The sequence below is a fragment of the Sminthopsis crassicaudata genome, chromosome 4 (assembly GCF_048593235.1).
Source record: "Sminthopsis crassicaudata isolate SCR6 chromosome 4, ASM4859323v1, whole genome shotgun sequence".
Taxonomy (NCBI): domain Eukaryota; kingdom Metazoa; phylum Chordata; class Mammalia; order Dasyuromorphia; family Dasyuridae; genus Sminthopsis; species Sminthopsis crassicaudata.
This window is the reverse complement of record NC_133620.1, coordinates 169,336,102-169,351,234: the sequence shown is the minus strand read 5'-3', so window position 1 is coordinate 169,351,234 and position 15,133 is coordinate 169,336,102. Positions and strand designations below refer to the sequence as shown.

Below are 15,133 nucleotides of genomic sequence, written 5' to 3'. Positions count from 1 at the left end.
AAATAGCCTACTTCCATTCCCTAAGTATATATCATACCTTTGTCCATGACATCCTATACCCATAATGTCCCCTATATTTCAGCCACATAAAATGCTACCTATAATACAAGACTAATGATGCCCCCAATTCTGAAGTATTCCTTCAGAAAAGTTCTTCCATCCAATTAACTGTCATAGTTTCTTCTTTTATGCTTATCATGCTCTGCCTTGTTTTGCATTTATCTGTAAATGTATTTTATCCTATTCGATTTTAAGCTTCTTACTGGTAGGGTTCATGATCCTGTCTACCACTAATAGGGTTTTGTAATAAATTAATCTAATTTAGTCAAGCCTGGCCTTAACATTGTAAAACCCTCACAATAAGGCCAATCAGGCCTCTATGCAACCTGACTGCCTTTTGTCATATTGTTTTAACTAATGTGTTTTCAAGAACCAATTAATGATGTTAAATGGGCTATGCCTGCATTCTAATTCAAATAATAAACTCTCAGAGCCTTGTACTTGACTTCCTGGTTCTCAGTTTTCTCATCCATCAAAGGAGGAGGTTTCATTACAAACCCTCTGAGGTCCCTTTTCTATATTCCTATTAATGATTCTGGGATCCCACCTTAAAGTCTGCAGCTGCCCTACCTTCTCACACTGCTGCAGGAGCTGGTCTTGGCAGTTTGTATCACTCCTGAGAGCAGTAGACAGCTTCTGAGAATCTGAAGGATTGCCCCGATCAATGTCTTTAATGACTTTAGTAAATCCCAACCATCAAAAAACTAATCTTCCCCAGCTGGGAGAACAGAGTCTCTTCTGATATTGTCTTTTTTTTTCTTCTTCAAGACTTTGTTTCAAATTAAACACTCAGAAGCACAAATCAAAACAAAACAAAACAAAAAACCAACCCATGTTTTTCATAATTACTTTGTCTCCTTCACATATCAAAAAGAGTGACACATTAGAGAAGTGTAGGATTTCTTCCCTCCTCTCAATTTTCCTTCCAATGACCCTTTTTTTTAACTTTATTCAGAATTTAATAAAACAAACATTTCCACAGAATAGGATAATTTTTAAAAGATGACTACACATGAAACTGCAAATTTATTATGTACAAATAATTATTCCTTTCATATCTATATCTATATGTCATGTACCTTTCAGTTTTTTTTTTCTTTTTTCCCTTTTTTCTTCCCTCCCATGTCTGTCATTAGACACAAATAAAAAGGAAGGAAGGAAGGAAGGAAGGAAGGAAGGAAGGAAGGAAGGAAGGAAGGAAGGAAGGAAGGAAGGAAGGAAGGAAGGAAGGAAGGAAGGAAGGAAGGAAGGAAGGAGGAAGGGAGGGAGGAAGGAAGGAAGGAAGGAAGGAAGGAAGGAAAAAAGGAAGGAAGGAAGGAAGGAAAGAAGGAAGGAAGGAAGGAAGGAAGGAAGGAAGGAAGGAAGGAAGGAAGGAAGGAAGGAAGGAAGGAAGGAAGGAAGGAAGGAAGGAAGGAAGGAAGGAAGGAAGGAAGGAAAGAAGGAAGGAAGGAAGGAAGGAAGGAAGGAAGGAAGGAAGGAAGGAAGGAAGGAAGGAAGGAAGGAAGGAAGGAAGGAAGGAAGGAAGGAAGGAAGGAAGGAAGGAAGGAAAGAAGGAAGGAAGGAAGGAAGGAAGGAAGGGTAGATAGATAGACACGCATGCAAACACACGCATATGTAAAGATCATTCATACACACTTCTATTTATCAGTTCTTTCCCTGGATGAAGATAGCATCTTCTTTCGTAGATGCTTTATTTTAAGTGAATTTAATTTTAGTAGTTATAATAGTCAAAATGACTTAATTGCTCACTGTTGTTTTTAAAACAATATTACTGTTATTGTAACATTCTCTTGGTTCTCTTGGTTCACTTCAATCTTAAAAATCTTACTCTCCAATATATTCTGGAGGCTACCACAGATTGGCAAAGGATTGAAATATTCTAACTGCTTTTAAGTATACTTTCTTGCAGTATAATTCTTTTCTTCTAAGAATCTATTTTTATTTATACACCATCTGCCAGAACACTTTTTTAACAAACACGTGGCACTTTTCCAATTCAATCCAGTTCAATAAAGACTTATGTGATGAAAATAAAACAATCCTAGCCCTAAAAAAGTTTACATTTGGGATGTGTATACAATGTATGTATAAACATGTATGTAAATATAAGATAATTTGAGAAAAGTAGAAAGACTTGCTAGGGAGATCTAAAAAGGAGTTCTTAGAGAGACATCTTTTCCTTTTAAATGTTCTTTATACATACATACAAATATATATATGTAACCCATAACTTGGTGCTTTTCCAATTCATCCCCAGAGATTTAAAACAACAACAACAAAACCAACTCTTACTTCTTGCCTTTGAAAATCTTGATTTTCCTAAGGACATAATCTGTAAATAAATAACTATAAGATAATCAGAGAAATAAGGGGTGACTAGCAATGAGAAAGATCAGGAAAGGCTTTGCAACACAGCATTTCAATTAAGCCTTGAAACTAAAGATTTTATCAGGCAAAAATGAGCTGGAAGGGATTGCTTGAGTAAGATTTAGGGAGTACAGTTCAATGATGATTTTGAGAGACAATTTATATAGACAAGAAGAAGTAAAGTAAGCCTAGAAAAAAAAAGGGAATCTAGAGAGAGACTTTAAATGCTAAGTTGAATTTTATTATATTCTAGAGGCAGTATAAATCTACTAAATACTTGTCAGTTTTTTCTTGTTTAAACAGAGGAGTGACACTTAGATCTCTGCTGTAGGAAGATTATTTGACTGTAGAGGTTGAATTTTCAAGGTTGAAGACTGAAAGCAAGAAAACCAATTAAAAAGTCTCCTGTAATAGTCTATGTTAGTTATTTGAATGGAGAGAGGAGAATGGATGGAAGCAATTTGGAGGTGGGATAACGAACTTAACAAACTTGACACCTGGTTGGATATAGAGAAGAAACTGAAGAATCAGGGATGATTGATTGGCTATAGGGGGCAGGAGAAAGATGTTGATTATTTTTAAGAGACTGAAAAGGATCAATCAAATATGCAGGAGAATAACTATGACAGAATAGTCTCATAGAAGCCAAGGGATAGAGAAAGTATTCATAAAGAATGTATGTAGTCAGAAAAGTTAACAAAAGTTAAGATAAAGCCAAAATGATGAAGATTAAGAAAAAGGTCATCATTGTTATTAATGAAGAAATTATTGGCAGTCAATATCATCATAGAAATATTCTTTTAAATATCCAAAGAGTACTCCATCATCTCTTTGAACAAATACATCACATTTTTCACAACTCAGTTAAAAAGGCTAGTGATTTTTCTTAACTTTTAACCTTATTACTTCCTGCCAAAATTTAATTTCCTCTAAACTGTACTAACTGCTCTTATACACAGAGCAGCTAATCACTCACATATATGTGTCTGTTCTTCTATGTACTTGAACAGTTTTCTTTATATAGAAGATTTAAATATGAAATCATCTAAATTGCATATTCTTTTGGCATATTAACCACAGTAGAAATATGCCAGACTTGTGTTCTAGAATAAGTTATTTGCTGAACAGAGCATAAATGAAGCAGGCCAGAGACCATGTCAATTATTTTTAAATTGTTCTTCCTTCCTAGAAAACATTGTCCCATATCTTATTAGAACCCACATTTACTGTGAATATTAATGATAAGCCTTACTAATGAACATTTTTCCTGGGAAAGAAATTTCTAAGGGAATATTCAGAAATGATATAAAAACAATATAGTCAGCACCAGTATCCCTAAAATAACAATGCTAATGATCATCAACGGATCATAGATTTAAAACTAAAGGAGATATTCAAGATCATCTACTTAATTTTACAAATTAAGAAATTACACATATATATCATAAACAGGATTAGAACCAAAGGCCCCTGATTACAAATCCAACACTATTCCTAGCATGCCATGATGATAAATATAGTTTTTCATTAAAAAAAATTTTAAAGAATTTCCTGGAATAATAAATTGCTTAGTACATTAGAACTTGGTTAAATCAATCAATCAGAAAGCATTTATTTAGTACATAGCTAGCATAGTGTTAATGACAGGTGAGATAAAGATAAAAGTGAGACAATCTCGGGCCTTAGAGAACTTACAGTTTAATGAGGGAGACAACGCATACACATATACATATATACATAAAATATATAGAATGATTATAATATAGAATAGTAATAATAGGTTAGCTATCCTTTACCATGTTTTTCCCCATGACAGAATCTACAATTTTATATCAATTATTACTCCAAATATCCAAGAAAATAAATTCCTAAAGTTTTTGTTCCCAAGGTTTCCCCTTATAAAAGAGCCTTCTGATAAATCAGCTAAAAATTGATGAAAAAATTACACTCTAGCACCAGTAGCTTAATTTATATGACATATGCTATAAACACTGCCCATAGACTTAGATATTTATTTATGAATATGTATGAACTATCATTAATTAGGAAAAAATAATCTTCAATAGTCCCGAAATTAGTGATATGTTTCAAAGATAACAAGCAGTACTAAAAAGGAATTTCAAAATTTCAGTAGATTGAAACTGCTTCATTCAACTAACATCAGCTAGTTTACTCTCTAAACTTATACATGTCACCAACATTTATATTATGGTTGATATTTTTATTCAAAATGGCATTTCTCAGCTCATTAATTCTTCCCCAGAAGAATTCAAAGGAATAATATAATTTTCAACTATTTTTAAGATAAAAGGACTAACAGAGAAAATGATCCAGCCACCATTACCAAGAGAATTGCTTCAGCCAACTTAAAGAGCTAGAATAATAAATCAACTTTTGATGATTTGATGAATGGACCTAGAATTGGCATCTATTGCATACTTAATTCAGAGTGCTTAGTAAAATATAAACCTCTTCTGGGCAGGATTGTTTCATTTTGTTGTTTGTATACCTAATACATAGCACAGTTCCTGTGAGTATAAAAGAGCATTGTTGTAGGCCTGCTTACATGCTTGCTTGATAATGCCTCATTTATCCAGAAGAACAAGGGAAAGAATGAAATATTTAATATAAGTAAGTTTGCCAAATAACTGAAGTTGCATCCAATATCAAAACTTACCTCATTTCAACAGTTTGTGAGGTTTCTTTCTCAAGTGCATTGCATGCTTCCCAGGCTTCTTAAACAAGGACATTTTTCTTTCTGTTGATAGGTAGAAATCTGTAATTTCATCAGACTAGGGAACACTTAATGAGGAAACTTCTTCCTACCAATGCAGATTGCTCTGTAATTTATTGTCTTAAACATATAGTCATATGGAGCATAATTTAACATTTTTGATGACTCAGGACATAATTATACAAATCAGTTACTGTATTTTGTGAGAATATTCCATAAACCCAGCCTAAAGAACTTGTCTTTAAGAGCTGTTGAAATGTGTAGAACTTTGTGCCCCTACATTAAATGTTATTTATGTTATTGTAATCTTTAATTCATATATATATATATATATATATATATATATATATATATATATATATTCCTTTTTTGGAGGATTAAGGGGAGGGAGTTGTCTCATCTTATCAGTTTGTGAACCCTCTTTGAAGCTATTACTAGACAAACATAGTTTACCCATCCTCTCAACCATTTTTAATTTATTACTACTAACCCATATGGGGTGGGAAAACATCAATAAACTTGTTAGAAGTATGTGTGAACTAGTAGTAAACAGGCTATAAGTTAGGGACTACAGGAAATCACTTATAAAATTCCCATTTGAGATTACATCACATGAAGATCACTTTAAAGAACTAAATAAATTTAACTGGAGCAGAGGGGAAGTACTTGTGAGGGAGATTATAATAAGTCTTTGAAGGCTATGGAAGAAGGAAGGAAGGAAAGGAAGGAAAAAAGGAAGGAAGGAAGGAAGGAAGGAAGGAAGGAAGGAAGGAAGGAAGGAAGGAAGGAAGGAAGGAAGGAAGGAAGGAAGGAAGGAAGGAAGGAAGGAAGGAAGGAAGGAAGGAAGGGAAGATCACACAACTAGTAAACATCTAAAGCTAGATTTGAATGCAAGTCTGCCTGATTCCAATTCCAGTGCTGTATATTAACTGTGCCACTTAACTACTATTTCTGCAATAAAGGCACCTCTAATGCACTCTTTAATCAGCTCCTAAACTTATATGATATTAATTAATTTAAATATGTTTTCTTCTGCCTTTTAATGTAGAATTTAACTACTAAAGTGCTTAACCCTAAAATCTAATCTGACTTAAGCTGCAAAAGATGAGAATGATAGAATCTGATGTTGACTCTGCAGGAATCTTTTCAATACAATGTTATATCTGGGATTATCAGAGTTCAGTTCATTTATTGCTTTGTTTTGGAGCCAGATCCATGATTGCACTGGTTAAGGAACTAACTTGTGTAAATTCTCTCAGTAGAGGCAGATCAATAATTTTTCTATCATGTACAATCTTAGAAAACTCTCTGGGGGCCTTAAAAGATTAAATGATGAAGAGAGTTGTCAATTCAGCCAGGACATATCAGAGGCAGGCCTTGAACCCTGACTCTCCAGCCTGCAAGACCAACTCTCTATACACAAATATTATATTGCTTCTCCTTTTGGATTCAGAACTTGAACAGAAGAATTCTGGAAGATTTCCTACAGACTGGAAGTAATTGTAATTTAAAATTTATAAATAAAGGATTGTTTGTTTGTTTCTTGGCAGGAAGGATTTGTGGAAAATCAACTTGAAAAATTTTAGTCATCCATATTTGAAATCTCTTTGGTTATCTTCCAAATTACCTTCATTTCACTTTTATCTAACTTTGGTTTAAAAATAGAATCTGTACAGCTAGACCTTTGTGTTTCAACTCAAAGTTTTTATCATGAGGCAGTTTTAGTTTTGTATTCACAGATTTACTTTGTTGCTGTTGTTCAGTCATTTTCAATTGTGTCTTATCTTTCATGATCTGATTTGGGATTTTCTTGACAAAGATACTGGAATTTTTGTCATTTCCCTCTCCAGCTTATTTTACAGATCAAGAAACTGAGGGAAGCAGAGTTAAGGGATTTGCCCAAGGTCATATAGCTAGTAACCATTTATGGAAGGATTTTCAGAAAAATGAGTTCCTGACTTCAGGCCTAGCACTCTATTGACATCTCTACCTATCTGCCCCCATGGATTCATAGCTAAGAGAAGGAGGTAAATGAGAAGAAGGAGGGGGAAGAAAGAAGAAGAAAGAAGAAGAAGGAAAAGAAAAGGAGGAGAAAGAGGAAAAAGAGGAGGAGGAGGAAGGAAGGGAATCACATGGATTCAGATGACTATTTCTTACACATTTTATTCTTCATCCATTCACTCAGTAATGACTCCAGACTCACAAATACACATAGGGTCCAATTTCACCACCATGCCAAACAAGATTCAAACACCACAGTGAGTGGATGGTGGGTTATTAACAGTTGCCAACTATACACACAAATGCTGTCTCTTTCTCACACAACTGTGTATCTTTGCCTATTCTTCAGTCATATAGCAGATCCCATGAATGGGCTTAATCAATAGTACTTCTAGGCTGGCACTAAGTATATTGGGAATATTTATTGCTATCTCTGCTTCCTGTTTGGGATGCATCTAGCATTGCACTATTATTTTAGTTATGTAGTTATGTTACATAGTTATGTAGAAAATTTAGATAATTGGGATGAGAAAAGCATATTAAGGTTATTAAAGTCATTTCTATTCTTTGTTCCTAATTTACTGATAAATTACTTAATCTATTTTAATTAGATTATTATCTTACAATGGTCTTACAAAATGCATTCAATTCATAAAGCAATAACATTTTTGTTCATTCCAATTTATAAGAGTAATGGTAGATAATTAAGAACTTATTGGCTATTACTTGATATTTCCATGATTTAACCTAAGTACTCTACTTTTATGATGACAAACCATTCAATTTATGCCAAAGGAAAATGAATATGTTAAGTATATGATATTCTTTCTTTTGTCCATAGGCATCTGGTCCTCAGAGTTCATTAAAGGATGATGCCAAAGGTTCTCTTCAGAAAAGCTTCAGAGTTCTTAATGAAGCTAAAAGACTAGCAAATGGTGTTAAAGGTAAGAATGATTATCTATTTATCATATAAAGTTGAACTTTGGTTACATTTGGTGGAAAAACATCTTCATTTATATATTTAGACTGACTCTGTTGTTACACCAGTATTCACAATTACCAGTGAGGAAATTCCTCCTAACAATGCTCTGCAATGTCTAGTCTTAGTAAATTACTTAGGACAGACACTATGAGACTATGTATCTTATTCGCACAGCCAGTATGTGTTCAAAGGTACCTGAACCCAGGTCTTCTCAATTCTGAGTTTGGCTTACTATCCATGGCACTATCCATCTCTTCATCTTCATCTATTTAACAACTGGAATATTTTAGAAGTTTTTTTTTATGTCTGTTTAGTTATGTGGCAATGCTATGATCCCTTACCTAGAGCAACTTTTCTCCACAAATTTCTAAATACTACATGACATAAAGCATCATTATGCATTTTCACTTCTATGATATGAGAGAGAACCTATAATTTCTTATAAACATAGGCTCTCAAGAGTCACTTTGCCTATTTTCAAATGAGGTAGAAAAAAATTTAACAGTTGGAATCAACATTTTGCTTTAGCTTAAAAAATGAAAATGAAAAATGATCGAGGTAATTACAATTGGATAAGACATTTTGGCAGCTAGGATATAATTGCCTACCTGAAACTTTCAGTTTTGTTACTTTCCAAATAAGCCTTCAGAATTTTGGAAAATCTCTTATTTTCAATCTATTTTTTTCTTATCCAAGGAGCAATTACTTTGATTCAGTTTGAATTTAAGATAACAAAACCATTGCAAGGTATGACATCTACCATTCTTTTAGTATGCTGTATTAATGCAGTTTTCCTAAAAACCTATTTTTAGAATATTATATTTCCTTTTCAGATGTGTTTATTGACTTTTTAAAATATCTCAAAAAAACAGTTGTGGTTTGTCATAGACATACATCATAGTTGCTATTTACCACTGATAATTATAAGGAGTCTGGGATTTAAATGAGACCACTGTTTTTATTGATGAAACATCAAGTCTGATAGAAAGTCTCTGACATTTCATTGATTCCAAACCTAGATGAATTTTTAGTTTGACACTAAACAGTTCATAGAATACATAGGGACAAATGAGAAGCAAGCAAGAGATTCAGGCTCACATAGTAAGTGTAACATGAAATGAAGCTACTCTGATGAGAATAGCATATTAGAGGATCCTGGTTTGAAATGCAATTCATCTAGTTAAAATATTAGTCTGATTAGTAGTTGTGAAAAATCAGAAAAGACTTCAAGTAAAATATGACTTTGAACTGAACCTTGAAGGAAATGAGGGATTCTCAGAGACAATGGGTCACTGCAGTGCAATGGTATTGTGCAAAGGTATTGAGAGGTAAACTAATCTTGGATGGCAGAAAGAAGACCATATGCAAATCTTTTCTCTCATAGTAAAACCTACTGGAGTTTGTATGCTAGGGCATTATCTTTAAGAAAATTGGAGTCATTCTCATATTACAATAAAAAATCAAAATGGGTCTTTTCTGAAAAAAAAAAGTTGTCTGATTTTACACACACACATGCACACATGCGCGCGCACACACACACACACACAATGCAAGATAGCAAAACAATTTGTAAAATATCCTTTAAGCATTTCTCTCTGCAGCCTCAAAAGTATTCTTGGTACAATGTAACTGGTGAGTATGGACAATGTAGAGAAACAATAAGTGATTAGTATCTGCTGAATTGTGAAGTGTGAGCTGGAGTCCATTGTATCTAAGACTTTAATCTTATACCACTACACACCTGTCAGATTGGCTAAAATGACAGGAACAAATAATGATGAATGTTGGAGGGGATGTGGGAAAACTGGGACACTGATACATTGTTGGTGGAGTTGTGAAAGAATCCAGCCATTCTGGAGAGCAATCTGGAATTATGCCCCAAAAGTTGTCAAACTGTGCATACCCTTTGACCCAGCATTGCTGTTATTGGGATTATATCCCAAAGAAATACTAAAGAGTGGAAAGGGACCTGTATGTGCCAAAATGTTTGTGGCAGCTCTTTTTGTTGTAGCTAGAAACTAGAAGTTGAATGGATGTCCATCAATTGGAGAATGGTTGGGTAAATTGTGGTATATGAAGGTTATGGAATATTATTGCTCTGTAAGAAATGACCAGCAGGAGGAATACAGAGAGGCTTGGAGAGACTTAAATCAACTGTTGCTGAGTGAAATGAGCAGAACCAGAAGATCACTATACATTTCAACAACAATACTGTATGAGGATGTATTCTGATGGAAGTGGAAATCTTCAACATAAAGAAGATCCAACTCACTTCCAGTTGATCAATGATGGACAGAAATAACTACACCCAGAGAAGGAACACTGGGAAGTGAATGTAAATTGTTAGCACTACTGTCTATCTACCCAGGTTACTTATACCTTCAGAAGCTAATAATTAATGTGCAACAAGAAAATGGTATTTACACACATATATTGTATCTAGGTTATATTGTAACACATGTAAAATGTATGGGATTACCTGCCATCGGGGGGAGGGAGTGGAGGGAGGGAGGGGATAATTTGGAAAAATGAATTTAAAAAAAAAGACTTTAATCTTAACAATACGAAATATCTATTGAGATGTTTTAAGAACACTTTATTACCCTTAGGAATTCACTTCTATAAAAATGAGAGAGAATGGGTCATTCCAGCTCAGCCTGGATTGTGCATAGGCATACATCTAGGCCAAACAAATGTAACCTAGATAACATCAACCTAAAATACATAATATGTTGATATATTTTTCTAAGTGACCAAAGCTTCCCAATGGATGTTAGTCTAGAGAAAAATTAAAGATCATACATTTTAATGTTGATGTAAAATTTTCAATGAAGGATACTGTACTATTGAAGTCTCCCAATATACTTAATTTTCCCAAAGAATATGATGCTGAAATGTCTATAATTACTTCTTTAAACCCAGAATCTATTTAAAATAGATTCAATGTTACATTGAAGTTCAATATGAATTAGACTAGCTTCACATAGAAATTTGAACCCAAATCCTTTATTTAACAGAACGAATCTTTGAAATGTTAATGAAAATTCATTCCCTTGAGTGACTGTGCACATCTCTTTACCTGTCCTTGTTTTCAGTTTCTCCATCCAGAAAGGAATTCAACCAGAAGACCTCTGAGGTCCTTCCTAAATTTTGATCCTTGATCTCATCAGCTAGATAGATTTGTGTGCTACAAGTATGCATTGTAAATATAATTACACAACAAAGATATTAATGTTCATATACCAAGTCCAAATCAATTTAACATATTTCAGTATCAATTCATTCACAGTTCATCTTTATTCAGCATTTGAGTATCTAATTAATCCAACTTATTCCAATAGTGATCAACACAAGATATTAAAGCACACAATCACCCATCAGCAATAACACCACCTGCCACTAAGCAATCAAATCAGAATTAGCATAATCAATAAAGCACCCAGCATTCCAGAACAGCTATCAAAACATAATTGAGTGTTAGGCAGCATGTGTGTTAACTTCAGGTTAAACCAAATAAGCCTCCCCATTATTATCTAAAATCTTCAACATTAATTTTGTGTCTCTGTCAGACTCCCTACAAAGCATTTATAGGCTTCAGCAAGGACTAAATCAATCAAAGTAAAAATAAAAGATGTTAAAATCCTAAGTGCCTCCATATTCACTTAGACAGACTACTTTTGCATAAAGTGGTTTGAAGAATGAGATTCCCCATTCATGTGTTTCAGTGTTCTGTGAATGGTCCCCATTCCATGCAGCTTTCACTTCATCTATTTATAATCATAATCCTTCTATACAGTATAGTTTGAATTAGTCATTCTTATCTCCAGCTAAGGCTAATATAGCTATTATACATTTTTATCCCTTTTGAGATGGTACTAGTACAGTAAAATTCCATTATAAAAATGCCTTACTTGACCAGAAATTTGTTTATGCCACAAGTGAATTTATGCTCCCTGTTTACATAATGACTTGAAGCGCATATTGTACTATAACCTGGAAAGCCTATAACATATAGGGCTAGGCTCAAAAGTGCTTGTTCCTAAATGATTGAAGAATTAATCTCATTACTTTATAGTCATACTTTGCCTCTCTCCATTCTACCCCCCACTTCCACCTCCCCAGCACACCCAATCCTATTAGAGCTCAGTATCAGCATATAAAGATATATAGAGAAATTCAGTTTGTCCTGGGGATCTTCTAGAAAGGGAGTCCAATATTGGCTAATGTATAAAGAGAAAGGAGACAGGAAAGATCATTAATTTTGAATTTTTCTTTTCGCACTTCAGGTATTATACTAGTTAAAATAATGAAAACCTACCAGCTCCTCAAATCATTTATCTTCCAAGAACCCAAGCCACGCTATGATGGAGATGGGACTGTTTTCTTGCTACATTATGACATCTTCCTGATTTGTAGCCAATTATACCAGTTATAAAATGGTTGTTAATCAGGAAAATGCCATATATTACCACCAAAAACTGCTGAAATAGGTCTTACAGAGCAGAGCTCTTGACAGCAGCTATTAAAATGGAAATTTAGTCATCTCTCTAACTCTTATCTCTTCTCTTTCTTCCTCCATCCTTCTCTCTCTCTATTTCTCTCTCTCTATCTCTGTCTCTGATTCTCTTTCTGCTTCTGTCTCTGTCTCTGTCTCTGTTTCTCTGTCTCTCTGTCTCTCTCTCTCTCTCTGTCTCTCTCTCTCTCTCTCTCTCTCTCTCTCTCTGTCTCTCTCTCTCAAGGAATAAAATGGCAGGCAAGTACGTATCCTCTATCTAATGTTTTGCCTTCTGGTGATATTTCATAAGCTGCAAACAAGAGTGAATTTGGGCTACTGCTATATGTATATTTTTCTATACTTGAGGGAGCCTTGCCAGCAGCAGTTTGTTTTACTTTTTAAATTTTTGACTACACATCTGTTAAAAAATTGCCTTTCTGTGAATTTGAGATTTGGAGTTAATATATATGGCACCAATAGAATGTTATGACATAATATCATAGCGCTGATAGATGTAAGACTGATATAGATTGACAATTGAAAGTCAGGAGGTAAAATAATCCCTTCTTTTGAGTTAAAAACATACTCAAAACAGCCATGAAACCTCTTATTGTTTTGAGTCTGACCAAAGGATTCAACAAGGTCCTGGTGGATTGAACTGGGATTCTGGGTCACCTCCTCTGAGAAGTATAACCTTAATCTCCAATAGTTTATGTTCTCACCCTCTTCAAATTGCCTTATATTTATTTATGTGTACATCTAATTGTATGTTTCCTCCTTCTTTTCTTCCTCCTAGGATAAGGAACAGTAACTTTTTCTAAACATTCTACAATTAAAAGACATCATTTGCAAAAAAAATCAAGCTGAAAAATTAATGTTTCTCTTACACTACAAACTTCTCATAAATTCAGTGTCATAATTCAATGACCATTAAGTATTATGACAGGGCATTTAGTGTAAGTGGCTTTCTTAAAGAAAATTTATTAAAATCTTTTGAAGATGATCCAGGGTCTCAAAAGCTCTACCACAAGATTGTAAGCTCAGGAAGGTCATACCAAGCTGATAAGGCCCACTACATGGCTGTGGTCCAACATGAGTCAGACATTATGTTAGGGCAATGAGTATAGAATGATTAAAAAGCTACTATTTTCTATCCCTTTTTTCAGGAATAGAAATAATGATTTTGTATTAATCTTCATAGAGCTGAAAATTTGAGGGCATCCTTGTTTAAGGGTTTGAAGGAGCATAAGGAACTAGCAAAAAGATACAGAGAAAAAACAGTGAAAGAAGAAGAGAACCAGAAAGAATGACATGTCATGTATAACAAGTGAATGCAGAAAATCAAAAAGAAAGAGTTGAACCAGTTATCTTAGATAGTACAGAGAAGTAAAAACAAGATAAAGGGAAAAAAAAGGACCATAGGATATAGCAAAAAAAAGTCACCAGTGACCTTGAAAAGAATTGTTTCAGTAGACTGGTAGAGACACAGTAAGATTATAATGTGAAGTCTATGCACGTAGTTCATACTACTACAAACTATAATGAAAATGTTTAATGCAAAATAATGTATAAATGGTAATTTGGTGGTAAGTTCCATTTAATCAGGTCTCTTAAAATTAATAGCACTTCTAAGAATTTCCCTTGTGTGAATAGAGGACTCCCTCAAGGCATTTATTTGTATCCTATTTGTATTAAGAAAACAATTAAAAATGCATTTGAGGAATTTAAAGAAAAAATTAACTAGGTAGAGTTTGAATATTCAAATTTAAGGAGTCCAGAGAGACCAAAACTTATTAAAATCCATAAAAATGAGCCTGATGCTATAGTTACTCAGTTGAAAAATAAGGACTGAAAGCACAATGATTTGAAAACATAAAAGGGAAATTAACGAACCTAATTTCTAGAACTAGTAGTATAAGAAAAATAAGAATATATATATATATATATATATGTATATATATATATATATATATATATATATATATATACACATAGAGAGAGAGTATAGATTTACTGAAAACTATTCAAACATTCCAGGATAATTACTTAATCTCTTTGGTATAGGAATATATAACTTTAGAGTCAAGAAAACCTAGTTTAAAGGCATAGTTCCAACACTTATTGGCTGTATGATTTGAGACAATTTATTCAAGCTCTCAGGACCCTAGGTAATTCATATATAATTTACAGAAAGGTATTGACTTACACTGGTGGCAGGACTTTCCTTATCCTACCATCCCCACTAGCTGTCTTCCTGTATATCTTTTCTCCCTATATGTTGGAACTCTTTAAGAAAGCCATTTACACTCAATGCCTCCACTTCTTCCCCTTTCCCTGTTTGCTAAAACTTCTGCATTCTGGTTTCCAATCTCATCCTTCAGATAACACTGACTTCTTCAAAGTTATTAATGATCTCTTAGTTGAATTTAATGTTCCTTCTTAGTCTAAATCCCTCTTAATCTCTCTATAGCAGCATAGCTCTCTACGTTGAGCA

The 15,133-nt window shown here is 33.8% G+C and overlaps 1 protein-coding gene across 1 annotated transcript in view; it reads left to right on the top strand.

The window, feature by feature from the left end:
- The window catches only part of LAMA2 (laminin subunit alpha 2), a 784,999-nt gene that overhangs the window by 681,128 nt on the left and 88,738 nt on the right, over positions 1–15,133 (top strand). Inside the window, exon 41 of the mRNA XM_074309868.1 lies at positions 8,004–8,106. Coding sequence (XP_074165969.1) covers positions 8,004–8,106 — 103 coding nt within the window. The remainder of the gene's footprint in view (positions 1–8,003; positions 8,107–15,133) is intronic.